Source organism: Podarcis gaigeae (assembly GCF_964106915.1).
Source record: "Podarcis gaigeae genome assembly, chromosome: 7".
NCBI classification, from domain to species: Eukaryota; Metazoa; Chordata; class Lepidosauria; order Squamata; family Lacertidae; genus Podarcis; species Podarcis gaigeae.
This window is the reverse complement of record NC_139683.1, coordinates 86,817,358-86,836,931: the sequence shown is the minus strand read 5'-3', so window position 1 is coordinate 86,836,931 and position 19,574 is coordinate 86,817,358. Positions and strand designations below refer to the sequence as shown.

Sequence of the window (19,574 nt, the reverse complement as noted above, 5' to 3'; positions counted from 1 at the left end):
TGCACAAACACAACATTTGGAATTCAGAATTCTGTTTTCTAAAGAAACCTCTGCAACAAGAAGACAGCCAGTGATTAAGAAATAAGAGCCAGAAGCAGCACCAAATTTATTTTTACAGCAGCAGAGATTATCATTGGATGACTATCAGAAAGTACATATTTTGAACACACATTGAAGAGGCAGATCCCTGAACCATGGGAGACGGCTACAGAAAGGAACAAGGTCTGTATTTTTTGCTTTTCCTTTGTCTTCCTGGAGCACTGAGTATTTCACTTCACTATTCTGTGCCTGAAGAAAAGAAAAGGGGGTCTTTGGTGGCTAATGTGCTGGAGGATTTGAAACTGGGAACAGGGGAGCTGTCAGCTCGCAGAGCCCAGCTGGTTTCTAAGAACACTAAGCAATATTTCCGTCTTGATACTCACTCTGGGGATCTTTTGATAAATGATAAAATAGATAGAGAAGTTTTGTGTGACCAGACTGATCCTTGCTTGCTTCTCTCACAAATTGTGCTGGAAAACCCATTAGAGCTCTACAGTATTGTAGTCAAGATAGAAGATGTGAATGACAATGTTCCCAAATTCTCTACGAAGGAATTTGATCTGGAAATTCCCGAGAATGTTCCCACAAATACACAATTCCCCATGGAATCTGCCCAAGATGAGGACCTAGGGAGAAATAACATCCAAAACTACACACTCAGTCCCAATGAACATTTCTGGCTTGATGTTAAAAATGATGAGGATGGAAACAAGCATGTGGATCTTGTCCTGGAGAAGCTGCTGGACAGGGAGAAGGAGCCACACTTTGAACTGACTCTCACGGCTGTGGATGGAGGGGAGCCACAGAGAACAGGCACAGTTAAAATAAATATTCAAGTTCTTGACAATAATGACAACTTTCCTCAGTTTACTCAACCTGAATATAAAGCTAGGTTAAAAGAAAACAGCCCACAGGGCGCTCTGGTCTCCAAGGTGGAAGCTATAGATTTGGATTTTGGTTCAAATGCACAGATCACCTACTCATTTCACCGAGTGCCTGAAAAAATAAACAATTTGTTTCACTTAAATGAAATCACTGGGGAAATCACTGTTTTAGGTCAAGTTGATTATGAAAAAGAAACTAGGTATGACATGAAAATTAGAGCAACAGATGGAGGGGGCCTTTCAGGGCACTGCAAGGTCTTGGTAGATGTTGAAGACGTGAATGACAATGTCCCTGAAGTGTCCATCATATCCATTACTGACAGCATACAAGAAGATTCTCCTCTGGACACAGTGGTGGCCCTCTTCACTATAACAGACCAAGACTCTGGTGATAATGGCAGAACTGTGTGCTCTGTGGAGACAAACCTTCCCTTTGCCTTAAAACGCACCATGGATAACTATTACCAGCTTGTAGTCCAAAGTCCCTTGGACAGAGAGAAGGTCTCAGAGTATAATATCACCATCACAGCCACTGACCAAGGCTCCCCCAGGCTCACTTCAACAAGAGTTATTAATGTTCAGATCTCAGATGTCAATGACAACCCTCCAGTATTTGAAACGTCTTCATGTGAAATGCAGATACGGGAAAACAATATTCCAGGACTGCTCATTGGCTCAGTCCATGCTGCTGATCTGGACACCGAGAAGAATGCCAAGGTCACCTACTCCCTCTTGCCTGGGAAGGTCACTGATGGCCTTGTGGCCTCTTACATCTCGGTCAACTCAGAAAGCGGAAATCTGTATGCCCTCCGATCCCTGGATTACGAGCAGATCAAAGAATTCAAAGTGACGGTGAGGGCTACAGATGGAGGGTCTCCTCCCCTCAGCTCAGAAGTTACTGTCCGAGTCGTAATCCTAGACGAAAACGACAACGCTCCCTTCTTCCTCTACCCTCTTCAGAACAGCACATCCCCCTGCAATGAGCTGGTGCCCAAGTCAGTGGAGGCCGGCTACCTGGTCACCAAGGTGGTGGCTGTGGATGGAGATTCTGGCCAGAACTCGTGGCTTTCCTATGAGCTGCTGAAGGCCACAGACCCTGGTCTTTTCAGCATAGGAGCCCAGAATGGGGAAGTGAGAACCAGGAGAGCCCTGAGCGAGCGAGACACCAGCAAGCAGAGACTCCTGATCGTGGTCAGGGACAACGGGCTCCCTCCCCGGAGCAGCACTGCCATGCTCCATGTCCTTCCCATGGGTGGCTTTTCGGATCCTTATATGAAGGCTGTGGAGGTCAGTAAAGAGGAGCAGGAAGAAGATGGGAGCTTGACCTTGTACCTGGTGATCTGCCTGGCTGCCGTCTCCTTTGTCTTCCTCGTCTGCATTGTTTCCTTGGCTGCCATCAAGATCTGCAGGAGGGATCCCAGGGAAAGTTTTATCGCTGCCCCTCCTCACTTCCCACCTGCCAGACCCGACATCCCAGAGAACTGTGGCGATTCTCAGAGCGGGTCTCTTTCCAGGAGTTACCACTACGATGTGTGCTTAACCGGGGGGTCCTTGAGCAGCGAGTTCAGGTTCCTCAGGCCCCTCATTCCTGTATTTTCTGTGGGGGACCCAAACCTCAATGTGAACCAGACCCCTCCTTCTGCTTCCCAAGATATTCCTGACCAGGTGGGGAAAACAGAATCAGGGAAAGAGGTGAGAATAAGCTTTTGGTTTGTTTGTTGGTTTTAAATATCAATCTCAGTATATCAGAAATATCAAAACAGGTCATGATCACTTTGGGAATTCTTGTTGCTTGGTAATCTGTCACATCTGATATTTGTTTCTGTCTCCTTATACTGCTCTATATTGGTTACCTATACTGTGACTACTGAAAGAGGCTAAGTTTTCACCTGGACTGCTTATTCCATATCTACTTTCTGCACCTCTGTCGTACTGCCCCTTTGTTGTCTCAGTTTCTTTCCCTGTTCTGTGGCGTTCTTTGCTAACAGGAGAGCCCTGCTGTTTCCAAGTTCAGTGTGAGGTGGTTCCCCACAGCCCACTGTCCCTTTCATTCTTCGTCTCAATTTTCCATTGTTCCTTTTCTTCTTTCATCTGTCATTTACTCAAACCCCTTTCCTCCAAGCCCATTTATATCTCCATCTTTATTCATTTTTGAGGTCCTGTCTGTTAGCTCCTTCACTGCGGGTCTCTGCACTAAAACTGGCTTGAGAGTCAGACTTCATGCAGAATCATAATCGTTGGTCGTGTGTGTCACTCTCTCATAGAAGAAATTAATAACGTATGGGTGATGTTGATGTGTATATCTTTAAATGCTTATGGGCATTTATTTACCTTTTTTGACCTGCTGTTCAGCTTGAAAGGCACCAAGAGTGACTTGTATGTAATCAGTACCCAAAACACAAAGGAGAGGGAAGCGAGGAGAAAGCAAAAACAGGCATTAGTTTGAAAGACCACAACATTATTTTAATGACCAGCTTGGGGGAGAGGAAAAAGGAGCCACGTGGAGTTTTTGGAGTATTTTGGCTTTCTTCCTCTCCCGCAACTGCAGCCTAAAGGACCATGGTTCCCACAACATGTTAACAGGTGTTTTTAAATTCAGGTATGTTATCTACATATTTTCTGCAGCAGTTTTCTTGAAGAAATATGCTGTCCTATATTTTTCTGATTTTGCTAGTCCCGCCAATCCTTTCAACCAATGTGTGAGTTTCCTGTTATTCTCTATCTAAAATGACATTTGAGCACAGCACCCCCACCAGATTAGTCACCAAAGCAAATGGCAGTTTATTGACTCAATAAGCAACCAGGTGTGCAGCAGAGAATCTCTCAAGGTAAAATTTCCTTTCCCTTGCAATAGCCTTGCTCTGCATCTGTATTTCAGGAGTGGCCGGGCTCTTATTGAAATACTGCAGGACTAAATCCACATAGATGGTAATATTGCAGACGACCAACGGCTATCTGTTTCTACACCTTCTATATTACTTTGCTTCTTGAAGATAGCATTTATTGGTTGTTTCATTGTTGGGGCTCATCTGGACATCTGGGGACTTAACGGAAAGAAGTATTGCTTCACAGGGCCATACACATATTCACTAGAGGCTTTCACGACAACGTTTACTTTCTCAGGCTTAGACAGTAATCCTTAGGGGAGCCTTTTTCAGCCCAAGGACCATATTTCCTTCTGGACCACCTTCCAAGGGCCACATGGCAGTGTTGGGAAGGGCCAGAAGCAAAAGTGGGTGGAGCAATAAATGTAAATTCTACCTTCCTCAAGTAGTCTAGCTTCTAAACACACTGAGACATTCCTCAACCCATGTAAGCAAGTGTCAAGATCAGGATTCACGGGCATACTCCAGTCAAGGAAAAGGACTTGAGTAACAAAGTTGGGCCAGGGAGGGGTGTGGCTTGGGGAGAGGGGTGTGGTCAGACAGAGGGGCTTGGAGGGCTGCATTAGGTCCCTGTGTCTGAGGTTCCCCACCCCTCTGCTAGATAAATAAGGCTGGCCTCCACTGGAGAAGGAAACAAGAAATAAACTGCCTCCCTCCTTTCTTGGTGCAGCCTTCTTTTGGTTGTGTTAGCAGAAAAGTTCTCATTAACAGCTGAAAGGAAAACTGTATTCCAGATGGTTTCTATTGTGCTAACAATGCTCTGCTTTCAACTTCACTTGGCATATGCTGGAAAGCATCTAGCATCTTGTGGAACACTCTCAGGATAGATCTACACTGATCTGAGAAAACGCAAAAAACCCCAACACAACGTAATATAGCTCTCAACTCAATGTCCCATTAATGATGGATTGCTGCTCTACAATGCCCTCTGGTGTCACATTTTTATAACGAATTTTTGATGTTATAATTGACCTGTGTAGATTAGTCCTCAGTCTACATACTGTCTAGTTAGAAAGGTATCTTAAAGTGGGCTGCAATAAATCAGCAAAAATATGATTAAACGTGACTGCACTTACAGTACACTATACCAAAACCAACAGCAAAAGAAACTGGAGGAAAGCATTATGGATTTATTTAGACAATTTATACTCAGCTTAAGGTAAAAACAAAATAAAAAGAAATAATTCAATTTGAATGGCATGGGGGGAGGAGGGTATTCCAGAGGGTCAGTGCCACTGTGGAGAAGGCTCATTTCTGCAATATTGTAAGGCAGCAATGCAATGGCCATGGATTAGAAGAATAACAACCTAGAAACAAACCAGTAACCAGAACAGTTCATTAAGAGCAGGGAAGACATGTATAATAAATGGAAGGACGGGTAACCAAGGATGAACACAGGCAAGTAGCTCTGAATTCTAGGAGCAGTTGTCAGGAAAGCTAATGCTATGAAGGAGCTAAGGCTGGTGAGGAAGAAAAGGGGCTCTTCCAGGTAACGATGACAAAAATAAGGCAGAACTGCTCATCACCTGTTTTGCATTTATATTCTCCCAAAAGGGGAACTGTGTCCAACACTACATAAGCAACAAGACTGATGTCTGGGGTGCAGGACTGCAGTTCAAGATAGATTAGTAGTTGGTCAAGGATTACCTAGTTGTATTAAATTAGTTCAAGTCTTCACGGACAAATGAATTGCTGATAATTTTTCAGAAACACTCTATCATCAGTGAGAAAATTTAGAGAGCAGGTGAGTTGTCCATAAAAAAGTCCATGATCTTTTGGTTAGTATGTTAAATACATGCAAACTAGATGATCTGGTGGATTCATAGCTGGTTGGAAACCTGTAATCAAAGAGTGCTCATCAGTATTTCCTCATCAAATTAAAGTGTGGTTTTGAGTGGGGGGGGGCAGCAGGGCTCTGTCCTGGGCCAGATACTCTACACAGTGATATGATATGATATGATATGAATATATTTTAATGAAAAGTTTTCAGTTATAAAGTGATGCAAAGAAAAATAGAAGAAAAGAAAAACAAACAGGCACAAAAATGTGTAGAAAATATATGTGAATATATACAATATACGGAAAATACCCTAACCCATACATTCTTTTATCAATTTGATGTGATTATTTGAATACGTATGTATATATTAATAGTCAACTACATTTTGTATAAACTCATTCCAAATATTGCCATATTTATCCAAACAAACCATTATATGAAAGTTATATGAACAGATGGAAGAAATCCTTACCAGATTTGCAGGTGGCACAAAATTAAGAAGGGTAGTTAAGACCTCTTAAGACAGGAATAAAATTCAAAATAGCCATGATAGGCAAACAAAAACAAAAAAGCACACAGACAAAATAGGCAATAAATAAATAAATGAAATGCATCTGGAGGATATCTAGTTTTGCAATTTTGTACATGTGGAAAGAATCTCATTAATGAAATTCATCACAAGCAACACACGAGTCAGCAGGACTCTCCCCCCAGACAAAAAAGTGGCAAATATTTCCAACTAATGGGAAGTAATAGTTCCAGGGTTTTTTTTTTACTGCACTAGTTAGATCTCACATGGACTACTATGTCCAGTTTTTGACGCCACACTTTAAGAATAACATAGATAGCCCCCTAGCATTCTGCCAGCAGGTGGGGGACTATCTTGTTGGATCTATTTGTTGCAGATACTTTAGCTGTACATCTCCAGCATCAATGAGGGGCTTATACCGGATGATCTACAAGGATCCATCCATCTCTGTGGTGCACAGTTCTGTGACACTATGTACACAGTTCCCATTCTGAAGTTTTCCTACTCAGTAGGGTGTCTCATGTTTCTTGTTTAGCTTGAATGAATAAGTCAGTGAGACATAGAATCATAGAATTGAAGACTTGGAAGGGATCCAATTCTTTCCCCAGTAATAACCAGCTGTACATAAGATGGGCGATACATGGCTTACATGTGAAAAGGATCTAGGGGTCTTAGTGGACCACAAACTTAACATTATGTGTGAAGCAGCAACAAAAAAATAAAAATGAAAGCTAATGCTATTCTAGGCTGTATCAACAGAAGTATAATGTCCAGATCAAGGGAAGTAATAGTACAACTCTATTCTGACTTGTTCAGACCACACTTGGAACACCGTGTCCAGTTCTGGGTGTCACAATTTAAGAAGGATGCTGACCAGCTGGAATGTGTGTAGAGGAGGCCAACCAGTGTGATAAAAGATCTGGAAACCAAGCTTTATGAGGAATGTTTGAAGGAGCTGGGTATGTTTAGCCTGGAGAAGAGGAGACTAAGAGAAGATGACTGATAGGTGATAGCCATCTTCAAATATCTTAAGGGCTCTTACATGGAAGATGGAGCATACATTCCAGAGGGTAGGACCTGAACCGATGGCATCAAGTTACAAGAAAGGAGAGTCCAACGAAACATCAGGAAGAACTTTCTGAATTCTACCTTCCTGGGAGATTTTTAAGCACAAGTTGGATGGCCATCTGATGGTCATCGTTGAGATTCCTGCATTGCAGGGGGTGGGAATAGATGACCCTTGGTGTTGCTTCCAACTCAACAATTCTATGATTCCATGATTCTATCCCAAGGGTCAACTAGCCCAGCCCCCTCCTGGGTGCAGGAAATATATATCTAAAGTGCCTTACTGACAACTCTGGTATATAAAATACAGGTTAAGAGAATACACCTTATGAAATATTATAAACATTGCTATAGAAGATTATATTAATGCTGTTTGGAAATTCACAAAGTCTATGGGAATCATATCATAGCTTGAGCACAAGGTGGTGCTATTACACAACACAGAACATATAATCAAGGAGCAGCAACTGCTGTCTGAAGTCTGTAACCACCAGACAAAGGAATCTCAGCGAGAAAGGAAGCAGATCACCATTACAAGCAAATCTATTGAAATTTCATGTGGAAATAAGCACCATATCCATTTCTAGATTTAAAAATAAGAAAGTTTACCTTGCAAACTTACAATGGATAATCAACTTTGGCAGTTGTCTTAGAAAGAATCATTACGTGTTTCAGATCTGAGAGGAGAAGAGGCTGCGAATATGGAAATAAATCACAACAGCAGGCAAGTTGTGTCTTATTTTCTATATCTCTGTGCATGTGTGGCAATGTGTGAGTCCTTTCGCTATTCAGTGGTGGAGGAAAAGAAAAGTGGGTCTCTGGTGGCAAATGTACTGAAGGATTTGAGAGTAGATGCAAAGGAGCTGTCTGCTCGGAGAGCCCGGCTGGTTTCTAAGAGCTCCAAGCAGTATTTCCAGCTGGATCCTCATTCTGGGGATTTGATATTAAAGGACAAAATAGATCGAGAATCCCTGTGTGGTCAGAATGATCCTTGTCTTCTATTCTCCGAAATCTTGCTGGAAAACCCATGGCAGCTGCATAGAATTGAAGTTCAGATAGAGGATGTGAATGATAATTCCCCAACATTTTCCACAAATCAAATCCTATTTCAAATATCAGAGCACATTCCAACAAATACACGATTCCCTTTGGAAACAGCTCAGGATTCAGACAAAGGAGAAAATGCTATCCAGAGCTACACCCTTAGTCCTAATGAACATTTTAGGCTGGATGTGCAAAGACAAACTGATGGTACCAACTATGCAGAACTGGTGTTAGAGAAACCACTAGACCGTGAGGTGAATCCACAGATTTCCCTTATTCTGTCAGCAGTTGATGGAGGGATCCCAAAAAGAACTGGAACAGTGCAAATTATTATTGATGTTCTGGATGCCAATGACAATGTGCCTCAGTTTGACCAATCTGTGTACAAAGTGGCACTAATGGAAAACAGCCCATTGGATACACTGGTCGCAAGAGTTGAAGCCAGTGACAAGGATATCGGGGCCAATGGTCTCATCACTTACACTTTCAGCCAAGTGCCAGAAAAGGTGCTGAGATTGTTCAAGTTAAATAAACACAATGGAGAACTTATTCTCAAAGGATCACTTGATTATGAGGAAATTAGTAAGTATGAGATGCACATCAAAGCCACAGATGGAGGGGGACTTTCTGCTTACTGCAAAGTCATTGTAGAGATTGAGGATGAGAATGACAATGCTCCAGAGATTACCATCACATCCATCACCAGTCCCTTACCTGAGGACTCTCCCCCAGACACAGTGGTGGCCCTCTTCAGTGTGACAGATGTGGACTCTGGGGACAGTGGCAGAACTGCCTGCACCACTGAAGTCAACCTGCCATTTGTGCTCAAACCCACAGAGAACAACTATTACCAGCTGGTGACCCAACAGCCACTGGACAGAGAACAAGCCTCTGAGTATAACATCACCATCACAGCCACGGACAGAGGTTCTCCCAGACTCACTTCCACAAGAATACTTCATGTTGAAGTGTCAGATGTCAATGACAACCCTCCAGTCTTTGAAAAGCCATTCTATGAAATGAAATTAAGGGAGAACAATATTCCAGGTTTTCTGATCAATTCGGTCCATGCTGTTGATCTGGACACAGCAAAGAATGCCAAGGTGACCTACTCGCTTTTGCCTGGGAAGGTCAATGATGGCCCCACATCCTCTTACATCTCCATCAACTCTGAGACGGGGAACCTGTATGCCATCCGGTCTCTGGATTATGAGGAAGTACAAGATTTCCAGGTGACGGTGAGGGCTGTGGATTCAGGTTCCCCTCCACTGAGCTCAGAAGTTCCCATCCGCGTTCAGGTCGTGGATGAAAATGACAATGCCCCCTCCATCCTCTACCCTCTCCAGAATGGAACTTCCCCCTCGAATGACCTGGTTCCCCGAGGGGCAGAGACTGGCTACCTGGTCACCAAGGTGGTGGCTGTGGACAGGGATTCTGGCCAGAACTCTTGGCTTTCCTACCAGCTGCTGAAGGCCACAGAGCCGAGTCTGTTCACGGTGGGGGCCCAGAATGGAGAAGTGACCACCCTGAGGCCGGTCAGCAACCGAGACAGCTTCAAGCAGAATCTGATTGTGGTGGTCCGAGACAACGGCCATCCTCCCCAGTCCACCTCTGCCACGCTCAGAATCCTTCTAGTGGACGGCTTCTCTGACCCTTATCTGAAAAGTGTGGCTCTCCCAAAGGAGGAAACCGTGGAGGAGGAAGACCCCAGCCTGACTATGTATCTGATCATCTGCTTGGCTGCCATCTCAAGCATCTTTCTCATTTCTGTAGTGGCATTTGTTGTCATCAAGTTGCAGAAACGTGAAAAGTTCATAGGAACCTATAATTCTGCAGCCAATTTCCCAGTGGGACCTGATTCCCAGGAGAACTCTGCGGATTCTGGTGCTGGATCTCTTTCTCAGGCTTACAACTATGAGGTGTGCTTAGCTGGTGGGTCTCTGAACAGCGAGTTCCGGTTTCTCAGGCCCCTGTTTCCTGTTTTCTCTGTGGAGCCTCCTAACACTCAGCTGAATCCAAGGAGTTCCAACGATTCTGATGGAGTCCCCAGTCATGCGGGTGAAAGTCAACATGGGGTTCAGGTGAGAGTACCATTTGAATCCCTTTTGTATGGTTTCATTTCAAACTGTATCTGCTACTTTCTTGATGACTATTATCATTTGTTTCTTCCAGAATAAATGAAGCATAACCTCAAGTATTCCTCTCAAAACATCAGAAATAATAGTTTCTTATTTTCTTCTGTTTGAGTACTATGTTGTATTTTCCATAAAAATATCGTATTGATCTTTCACATCATTCACATTATGTGATTATGTGATACCTTATTACATGAGTTTATATATCACTATGAATCCTATTCCCTTTCTCTTCTCAATAGAAGTGGCAAGTCGATGACGTATTGCCGAAAAACTGAGAGTGTTATAATAGACTTTTTGGAGAAAATATACAATATTGCAACTGAGGGAGAACCTCCATGATTTATTTCTTTTGAAAAACTGCACATTGTTACAGTTCTTCTTTAGAAAATATATCTGCATAGTGCATTCTAAGATTTAAAGATCACCATGCTTACGGATGGCTCACAAAATGTCAGCATTTTAAAGTGCATTTATTCTAATATACACATTTTTGTATGCAATTTCCCTTAATATAATGCAATGTTTATGCATTTCTATTCACACTTTCCCTGATATACACATTTCTGCACACATTTTTTGCTTGGAAAATTGCACTGCAAAATTTGGGGAAGTATGGATTTTGAATGACTGTTGAGTTTCAAATCTCAAATAGTTTTTGGAAGTGTGGGTTAGGTGGTGAACTAAATTTCTCCCCCTCCCTTATGCTTAACAGGACTAAAAAGAAACAGACTGAAATACATGTAAGCAATGAGAGGTTTTTAACAAGAAGCAAGCCTTCATCTTTATGGGCATATTATCATAATTTCCCCCAACATTTCCTGGGTACTTTCCTTGTAGCGAAATAATCTGCTATGAACAGAATACCAGTAAAGCAAAGCCTTTTCTGTTAGGTATATTGTTATGTACTGAAGTTCTCACCCTGGGCCGGCAGGGGGATACTGTAGATAGTTATGCAAATAAGGGATCGAAAGTGACGTTCAGTGATTGGATAGTTTTAGAAATTGTTACAATTACGCTGTACTGGAGCTCTATATAAGCAGGCTGGCTGAACCCTTCAGCTCAGTTCTATCCTGGCCTGTGAATAAACAAGAGCTGTTTGAAGAATCGCTGTGTTGTCTTCTAAGTTCACCCACAACTTAACATATATCATTCAATGAGTATCCATTCGAAGAATACAGAATTGGTGGGGAGGCTTATTCGAGTTTCAGTCTGCAGACCATAAATATAAAATAGAGTGTAAAATGAAAAGTGCCTTTTGGACACAGTTTTTCTTTGTATTTGTGGCTTTGAGGACGGCAGCTCTCATTCTTAAATCAGAAGTAAAGGTAGAAGGGCTTCATAAACTGTTCATTTGCAAGACAACCATAGGATGAAAAACAACCACAGCAGTAAGAAAGGCAAACAAACAGTGCATTTTAAAATAAGGGCATAACAAAATCCCTGAACAGAAATAGCTAATAAATATAGACCAATCTGACTCAGAAGAACGCATCTTCCTTTTAATAATTGTGGCCTAGTTTTTATTGCTACAACAAGGAACTTGGCTATATTTTCCTCTCTTCTTAGGGTTGGAGTCTATCCTTAAAACTGAAATACAGAATTCCTCTGCATTTCCTAAATGTAGAGAAAGTGTTGCTGAGATAAACTGGGATCTCATATCCCTATAAAATGCAGTATAGGAGAATATGAGCAGATGTTTCGACTGAACCATTTTTGCAAGGGCAAACTCTCAAGCGCCAATGCAACCTTGTAAGCTGACTTATACAAAGTCAGTGATATAACTGTTGATGCCAAAGCACCCAACCTAGCCATTGGAAACCACCTTTTGTATCTAGGGGTATTTAATATTTAAATACCAAGCAAGTTGATAATTACTACTAGGTTGCAGACTAAGGTAAAGTAGTATGCAAACAAGTTAAGATCCTGAAGTCTGTGTTAACCCAAGTGGAAGTAGGTCGGGTAGTAAATAGGCAGTGGTTTTAACACCATTGTTGGTTTTGTTAGCCAAAAACAGAAGTACCGTATTTATCAAACAAAGCCAGGGATAGGTAGCCCAAACCTGCTGAGGTCAAGATAAATATAGGCAAAGCTAGGAACTGATTGCTATTGTTTTCTATGAACAAATACCTGCTTCGGTTGTAAGACTACATTGGAGACACATCTTGGAACACAGAAAAGTATTTCTTGGTTTCTCAAAGAAGTGGTTTGCGTCGTCTAAGGATTCATTAATCCCCAGCATTCAGTCTTGAACTCCATACATAATCTTGGTAAATACCTTCAAAACTGAAGCTGTATGATGACCGCCTTTTGTATAGTATAACCTCAGTAGTGCAGCAAGACTATTTTGTATCTGATGCGACCGGGAAAACAATGAACCAATGAACCAAAAATTCCAGCATTTAAAATTATTGACTTGTACTACATACATGCTCACTGATGGCTCATTTATATTTTTCTTTGGAAAAATAATCACTTTTTGTTTTATCATAGTTGACTGCCAACTGTTCAGTCTTGCAGTAGCTTGAGAATTTAGACTTCAATCTTTTCAGATTAACCTAAAGTTGTGAAGGGTAGTACAGCATGATCTGTATATGAATGAATGAATGAATGAATCTTTATTTGCATCAGCCATCGGCCATCAAAACAAAACATCAATACTCTATACATAGAAAAGAAATAAAAAGACAATTATATAAAATACATTTTAGGGTTTTGAATCAGTAGTCAAATAGTGGATCTTATTCCAATTGCCCCAGCTAAAAACCTTGCAATCAAACTGATAGTTAACAATGTGGTTACAGAAGAGTTTAAGATTGAAAAAGGGACACGACAAGGCTGCCCGATTTCCCCCTTGCTGTTTATTTCTGTCCTGGAGGTGCTCTTGAACTTGATTAGAGGGGACCGGTTGGTGCAAGGGATTCAGATCGGAGCGAAACAATATAAACTTAAAGCTTTTGCAGATGACCTTGTTTTGACATTGCAAGAGCCAGAATCTAGCACAAAAAGAGTGTTACAATTGATTCAGGACTTTGGTCGGGTAGCGGGTTTCAAACTAAATAAACAGAAAACTAAGGTGTTGGGAAAAAACTTGACAGATACAGAGTCAGAACGGTTTCAGAGAGAAACAGAACTAACTGTGGTTAAAAAAGTAAAGTACCTAGGGGTAAACATAACAGCAAAAAATCTGAGTCTATTTAAGGACAATTATGAAAAATGTTGGTCTGAAATTAAGAGAGACTTGGACAGTTGGTCAAAATTGAAGCTTTCTTTGCTAGGCCGAATTGCTGCTATTAAGATGAATGTATTGCCTAAGATGTTGTTTTTGTTTCAAACATTGCAAATTGTGGACAAGACGGAGTGTTTCAGGAAGTGGCAGAGAGATATTTCTAAATTTGTCTGGCAGGGCAAAAAGCCCAGAATTAAGTTTAAGATATTAACTGATGCGAAAGAAAGAGGGGGCTTTGCCCTGCCAGACTTAAGGCTGTACTATGAAGCCGCAGCTTTCTGCTGGCTAAAAGACTGGCTACTTCTAGAGGACACTGATGTCTTAGATCTGGAAGGTTTTAACAATGCATTTGGTTGGCATGCATACTTATGGTATGATAAAGTTAAGATCAATAAGGCCTTTAAGAATCATATCGTCAGGAAAGCAGTGTTTAATGTCTGGACAAAATACAAAGACCTATTGGAAAATAAAACTCCAAGATGGCTATCACCTCTGGAGGCCAAGGCCCGAAAAAGACCCAATATGGAGGCCAAATGGCCGAAATATTGGGAAATAATAGAGAAAGAGGGCAATAATTGGAAATTGCAGAGTTTGGAAAAAATGAAAGACAAAGTGCGAGACTGGTTACACTACGCTCAGATCCAAGAAATTTTTAAAAATGATAAAAAGTTAGGATTCCAGGTGGAGAAATCGAAGTTGGAAACAGAATTGTTAGAACCTAAGACTAAAGTACTCTCAAGAATGTATAACTTGCTGCTGAAATGGAATACACAAGATGAAATGGTTAAGTCGGCCATGATAAAGTGGGCACAGGATATTGGGCATAATATTATGTTTGAGGATTGGGAAAGGTTGTGGACCACGGGGATGAACTTCACGGCATGTAATGCTCTGAAGGAAAATGTAATGAAAATGATATATAGGTGGTACATGACCCCAGTTAAACTTGCCAAAATATGCCATGTGCCAGACAATAAATGTTGGAAATGTAAGGAAAATGAAGGAACATTCTTTCACCTCTGGTGGACTTGTCCCAGGGTGAAGGCCTTCTGGGAAATGATATATAATGAGCTGAAAAAGGTATTTAAGTATACCTTCCTTAAGAAACCAGAGGCCTTCCTCTTGGGCATTGTCGGCCAGATGGTGCCAAAGAAGGATCGAACATTCTTTTTGTACGCAACAGCAGCAGCAAGGATACTTATCGCTAAGAAGTGGAAAACTCAAGATCTACCCACGCTGGAAGAATGGCAGATGCAGCTGATGGACTATATGCAACTGGCAGAGATGACTGGCAGAATTCGAGACCTGGGAGAAGAGAGGGTTGAAGAAGATTGGAGGAAATTTAAGACTTATTTACAAAAATATTGTGATTTGGTGGAAAGTTAAGTAGGATGTTTGATCATAAATAATTGGCCACCACAAAATCGGATTGGAATGGGATGTAAAGCGAGACTAAGAGAAACAAATTTTCAGAGGACTATATTTAAATAAGCGGTTATAAAATTTGCAAACTAGATGATAAATTGCATGGAAAAAATTTATGATGATGAAAATGGCAGTGGGAGATGTGAGGAAGTCCAAAGAAGTTATGAAACTCTGTCGAGATAAAAGTAAGGTTGTTTATTGTCTTTGTACTTTATTCTGTAAAAAACCCTAATAAAAATTTTATTAAAAAAATAAAAATAAAAACCTTGCAATCTTTGCTGTCACCTGCTCATCTTGATCTGCCAAGAGAAAACACACTGTGGCAGTGGCTGGGTGACCCAGAATGGACAATAAAAGAGGGGTGATAACCTCGTCTCCCAAGTCTTCATAAAGAGTGCAAGCCAGAAGGGCACCACTGATTCGTTACTGCCATCTCCACAGGGACATGATCTGTATATAGAACCAATGGCATTTCTGTACCCGTCAATATAGAGAGGTGGTACACTTGAGCATATTGTTCAGGAAAGAGATCATTCAAATAAATACTAAAAACAAAGGGGCTAGAAAACATCTCTATGTTACCCTACATGCAGACCCTCCAAGTTTCCCTATCTGACAGCCCTGATTTAGTTTGATCCCAGAATGTCCCACTTTTCTTTAGGATGACCCTACTTTCATTGGAGAAATGTTGGCGAGTATACACATGCCATTAGAATGGGGTTCCTAACATCACCCTTGGAATTACATCTAACCTGCACCTTTGAATTGCTGTATAGCTGCCTTTTTATTATTCAGCCACATGGTGGCAGCAGAGGCATATGCATTGATTGGAACTCAGGATTTTGTTTTGTGAAAAATCCCTCCGGAAGATCACAGGAATATTTGAAACAAGAAGACAGCTAAGAAGACTGTCTGTGAGAAAATATATAATATTCAGTACAGCAAAGCCATCAGCACTGCAGCACCAAATTTACTTCCCCAACAGCAGAGATGGTCACTGGATGAGAGTAAGAAAGTGTATATTTTGGCCAGAAATTGAAGAGGCAAACCTTGAACCATGGGAGACAGCTTCAGGAGAAAACAAGGTCTGTATCTTCTTCTTTTCCTTTGTTTCCCTGGAGCATTGTGTGTTTCAAGTCATTATTCTGTGCCTGAAGAAAAGAAAACTGGGTCTTTGGTGGCTAATGTGCTGCAGGATTTGAAATTGGGAACAGGGGAGCTCTCTGCTCGCAGAGCCCAGCTAGTGTCCAAAAGTGCTAAGCAATATTTCCACCTTGATACTCGCTCTGGGGATCTGCTGATAAGCGAAAAAATAGACCGAGAAGCTTTATGTGGGCAGACTGATCCTTGCTTGCTTCTCTCACAAATTGTGCTGGAAAACCCATTAGAGCTCCACAGTATCGTAGTCAAGATAGAAGATGTGAATGATAATGTCCCCAAATTCTCTACAAAGGAATTTGATCTGGAAATTCCCGAGAATGTCTCTCCAAATACACATTTCCCCTTGGAATCTGCCCAAGATGAGGACCTAGGGAGAAATAGCATCCAAAACTACACTCTCAGTCCCAATGAACATTTCCGGCTCGATGTTAAAAGTGAAGAGGATGGAAACAAGCATGTGGATCTTGTCCTGGAGAAGCCGCTGGACAGGGAGAAGGACTCACACTTTGGTCTGACTCTCACAGCTGTGGATGGAGGGGAGCCACGGAGATCAGGCACAGTTCAAATAAATATTGATGTTCTTGACAATAATGATAATTCCCCACAGTTTACTCATTCTGAATATAAAGTAAGGTTAAAGGAAAACAGTCCACGGGGCACCCTGGTCTTCAAAGTGGGAGCCACAGATTTGGATTTTGGTTCAAATGCACAGATCACCTACTCATTCCACCGGATGCCTAAAAAAATACACAATTTGTTCCACCTAAATGAAATCAATGGGGAAATCACTGTTTTAGGTCAAGTTGATTTTGAAAAAGAAACCAGGTATGACATGAAAATTAGAGCAACAGATGGAGGGGGCCTTTCAGGGCACTGCAAGGTTCTGGTAGAGATTGAGGATGTGAATGACAATGTCCCTGAAGTGTCCGTCATATCCATCACTAGTCCTTTGGCAGAGGATTCTCCCCTAGAGACACTTGTGGCTCTCTTCACTGTAACAGATCGAGACTCTGGTGATAATGGCAGAACCATGTGCTCTGTGGAGACAAATCTTCCCTTTGTCTTAAAACCCACAATGGATAACTATTACCAGCTTGTGGTCCAAAGCTCCCTCGACAGAGAGAAAGTCTCAGAGTATAATATCACCATCACAGCCGTTGACCAAGGCTCCCCCAGGCTCACTTCAACTAGAATTATTAATGTTCAGATCTCAGATGTCAATGACAACCCTCCAGTATTTGAAAAGTCTTCATGTGAAATGCAGATACGGGAAAACAATATTCCAGGACTGCTCATTGGCTCAGTCCGTGCTGCTGATCTGGACACCGAGAAGAATGCCAAGGTGAGCTACTCCCTTTTGCCTGGGAAGGTCACTGATGGCCTTGTGGCCTCTTACATCTCGGTCAACTCTGAAAGTGGAAATCTGTATGCCCTCCGATCCCTGGATTACGAGCAGATCAAAGAATTCAAAGTGACGGTGAGGGCTACAGATGGAGGGTCTCCTCCCCTCAGCTCAGAAGTTACTGTCCGAGTCGTAATCCTAGACGAAAACGACAACGCTCCCTTCTTCCTCTACCCTCTTCAGAACAGCACATCCCCCTGCAATGAGCTGGTCCCCAAGTCGGTGGAGGCCGGCTACCTGGTCACCAAGGTGGTGGCTGTGGATGGAGATTCTGGCCAGAACTCGTGGCTTTCCTATGAGCTGCTGAAGGCCACAGACCCTGGTCTTTTCAGCATAGGAGCCCAGAATGGGGAAGTGAGAACCAGGAGAGCCCTGAGCGAGCGAGACACCAGCAAGCAGAGACTCCTGATCGTGGTCAGGGACAACGGGCTCCCTCCCCGGAGCAGCACTGCCATGCTCCATGTCCTTCCCATGGGTGGCTTTTCGGATCCTTATATGAAGGCTGTGGAGGTCAGTAAAGAGGAGCAGGAAGAAGATGGGAGCTTGACCTTGTACCTGGTGATCTGCCTGGCTGCCGTCTCCTTTGTCTTCCTCGTCTGCATTGTTTCCTTGGCTGCCATCAAGATCTGCAGGAGGGATCCCAGGGAAAGTTTTATCGCTGCCCCTCCTCACTTCCCACCTGCCAGACCCGACATCCCAGAGAACTGTGGCGATTCTCAGAGCGGGTCTCTTTCCAGGAGTTACCACTACGATGTGTGCTTAACCGGGGGGTCCTTGAGCAGCGAGTTCAGGTTCCTCAGGCCCCTCATTCCTGTTTTTTCTGTGGGGGAGCCAAACCTCAATGTGAACCAGACCCCTCCTTCTGCTTCCCAAGATATTCCTGATGCTTTGGAGAGCAGGAAGCCAATGGAACAGGTGAGAGTGATTAGTGTTTTTAATACAAATAGAAAAAATGAAATCGTCTTCTCATTTATCTCCATATTATCTCATTTATCTCCATATTATTTTGTGTTGAAATGATTCATAGTGGCTTGATTGAAAATTGGATTTGGAGTTTTGTGTGTGTATGGGGGGGGGGGAATTCACCCAGCACCTGCCATCTTTCTAGCTGGTTCAACTTTTCTATTCCCTACCTCCTCTTTCTTCCACCCATCACTTATTCAAGACAATTCTTTCACATGCATCATCAAGCTTTTATGTGAGCCTTTTTGCACATAACTGTTAGTATATACATAGATAAATACATAGATAAATACATAGATGCATGTATTTATTGGTCCAGAGTTCCCAGATACCTATACACAATGTTTAGAAATGCACTTACATTAAGGGAGATATATAATCCACACTTTTATTGCAGCTGTCATACTTGATGCATATATAGTGGAACCATCCTAAGCTTTCAGTTGTATATTCTTTGAATCTTATGAATCTTTCCTGTCACTAATGTGTGTGAGCACCTATTTGGTTTCATTTGAGCAAGAAGACTCGGACCCAAGCCAGTGTAAGCCACAAGTAAACATAGGAACATATTGACTCAGACTATTGGTCCATACAGCTCAGTATTGTCTACAGCCTACACTGACTGTCAGCCAGTTTTCAAGGCAGGGGTTTCTCCTCACCCTGCCTGGAGATGCCAGTGTAGATTGAACCAGGGACCTTCTGCCTACGAAGCAGGTGCTCTACCACTGAACTACAGCCATAGAACCATAGAATCATAGAGTTGGAAGAGACCACAAGGGCCATCGAGTCCAACCCCCTGCCAAGCAGAAGTTCCCCTAGAACTTCTGCTGGGTTTCTACCAGTCTCTCCTTTGTTTCCCAGGTAACTGCAGCACTGCCTGCACTGAACCCTCTCAAGATGTGAAAGAATTAGATAAAGTATTGCTGTCTCCAAAGAATCACTTCCCTAAAATAGACTGACATCCCTCCAATCCCCACAAGAAAATTGCACAATCCTTGCTCTCCAAGTAAAGTACTCTGAAACAAAGATCATC

At 42.3% G+C, this 19,574-nt stretch overlaps 1 protein-coding gene and 2 pseudogenes across 3 annotated transcripts in view; all 3 read left to right on the top strand.

Annotated features, from left to right (window-relative positions):
- LOC310849389 (protocadherin beta-16 pseudogene) overlaps nt 1–19,574 on the top strand; it is a 227,134-nt pseudogene that overhangs the window by 200,816 nt on the left and 6,744 nt on the right. The gene's annotated exons all lie outside the window — the stretch shown is intronic.
- On the top strand, nt 77–2,651 carry LOC310848864 (protocadherin beta-16 pseudogene; annotated as a pseudogene). Its single transcript has one exon. The product of its transcript is annotated as a protocadherin beta-16 pseudogene (transcript).
- LOC310849420 (uncharacterized protein) overlaps nt 7,439–19,574 on the top strand; it is a 79,414-nt gene continuing 67,278 nt past the window's right edge. Inside the window, exons 1-2 of the mRNA XM_083749572.1 lie at nt 7,439–10,402; nt 16,084–18,493. Coding sequence (XP_083605698.1) covers nt 7,884–10,402; nt 16,084–18,493 — 4,929 coding nt within the window. The 5' untranslated portion in view covers nt 7,439–7,883. The remainder of the gene's footprint in view (nt 10,403–16,083; nt 18,494–19,574) is intronic.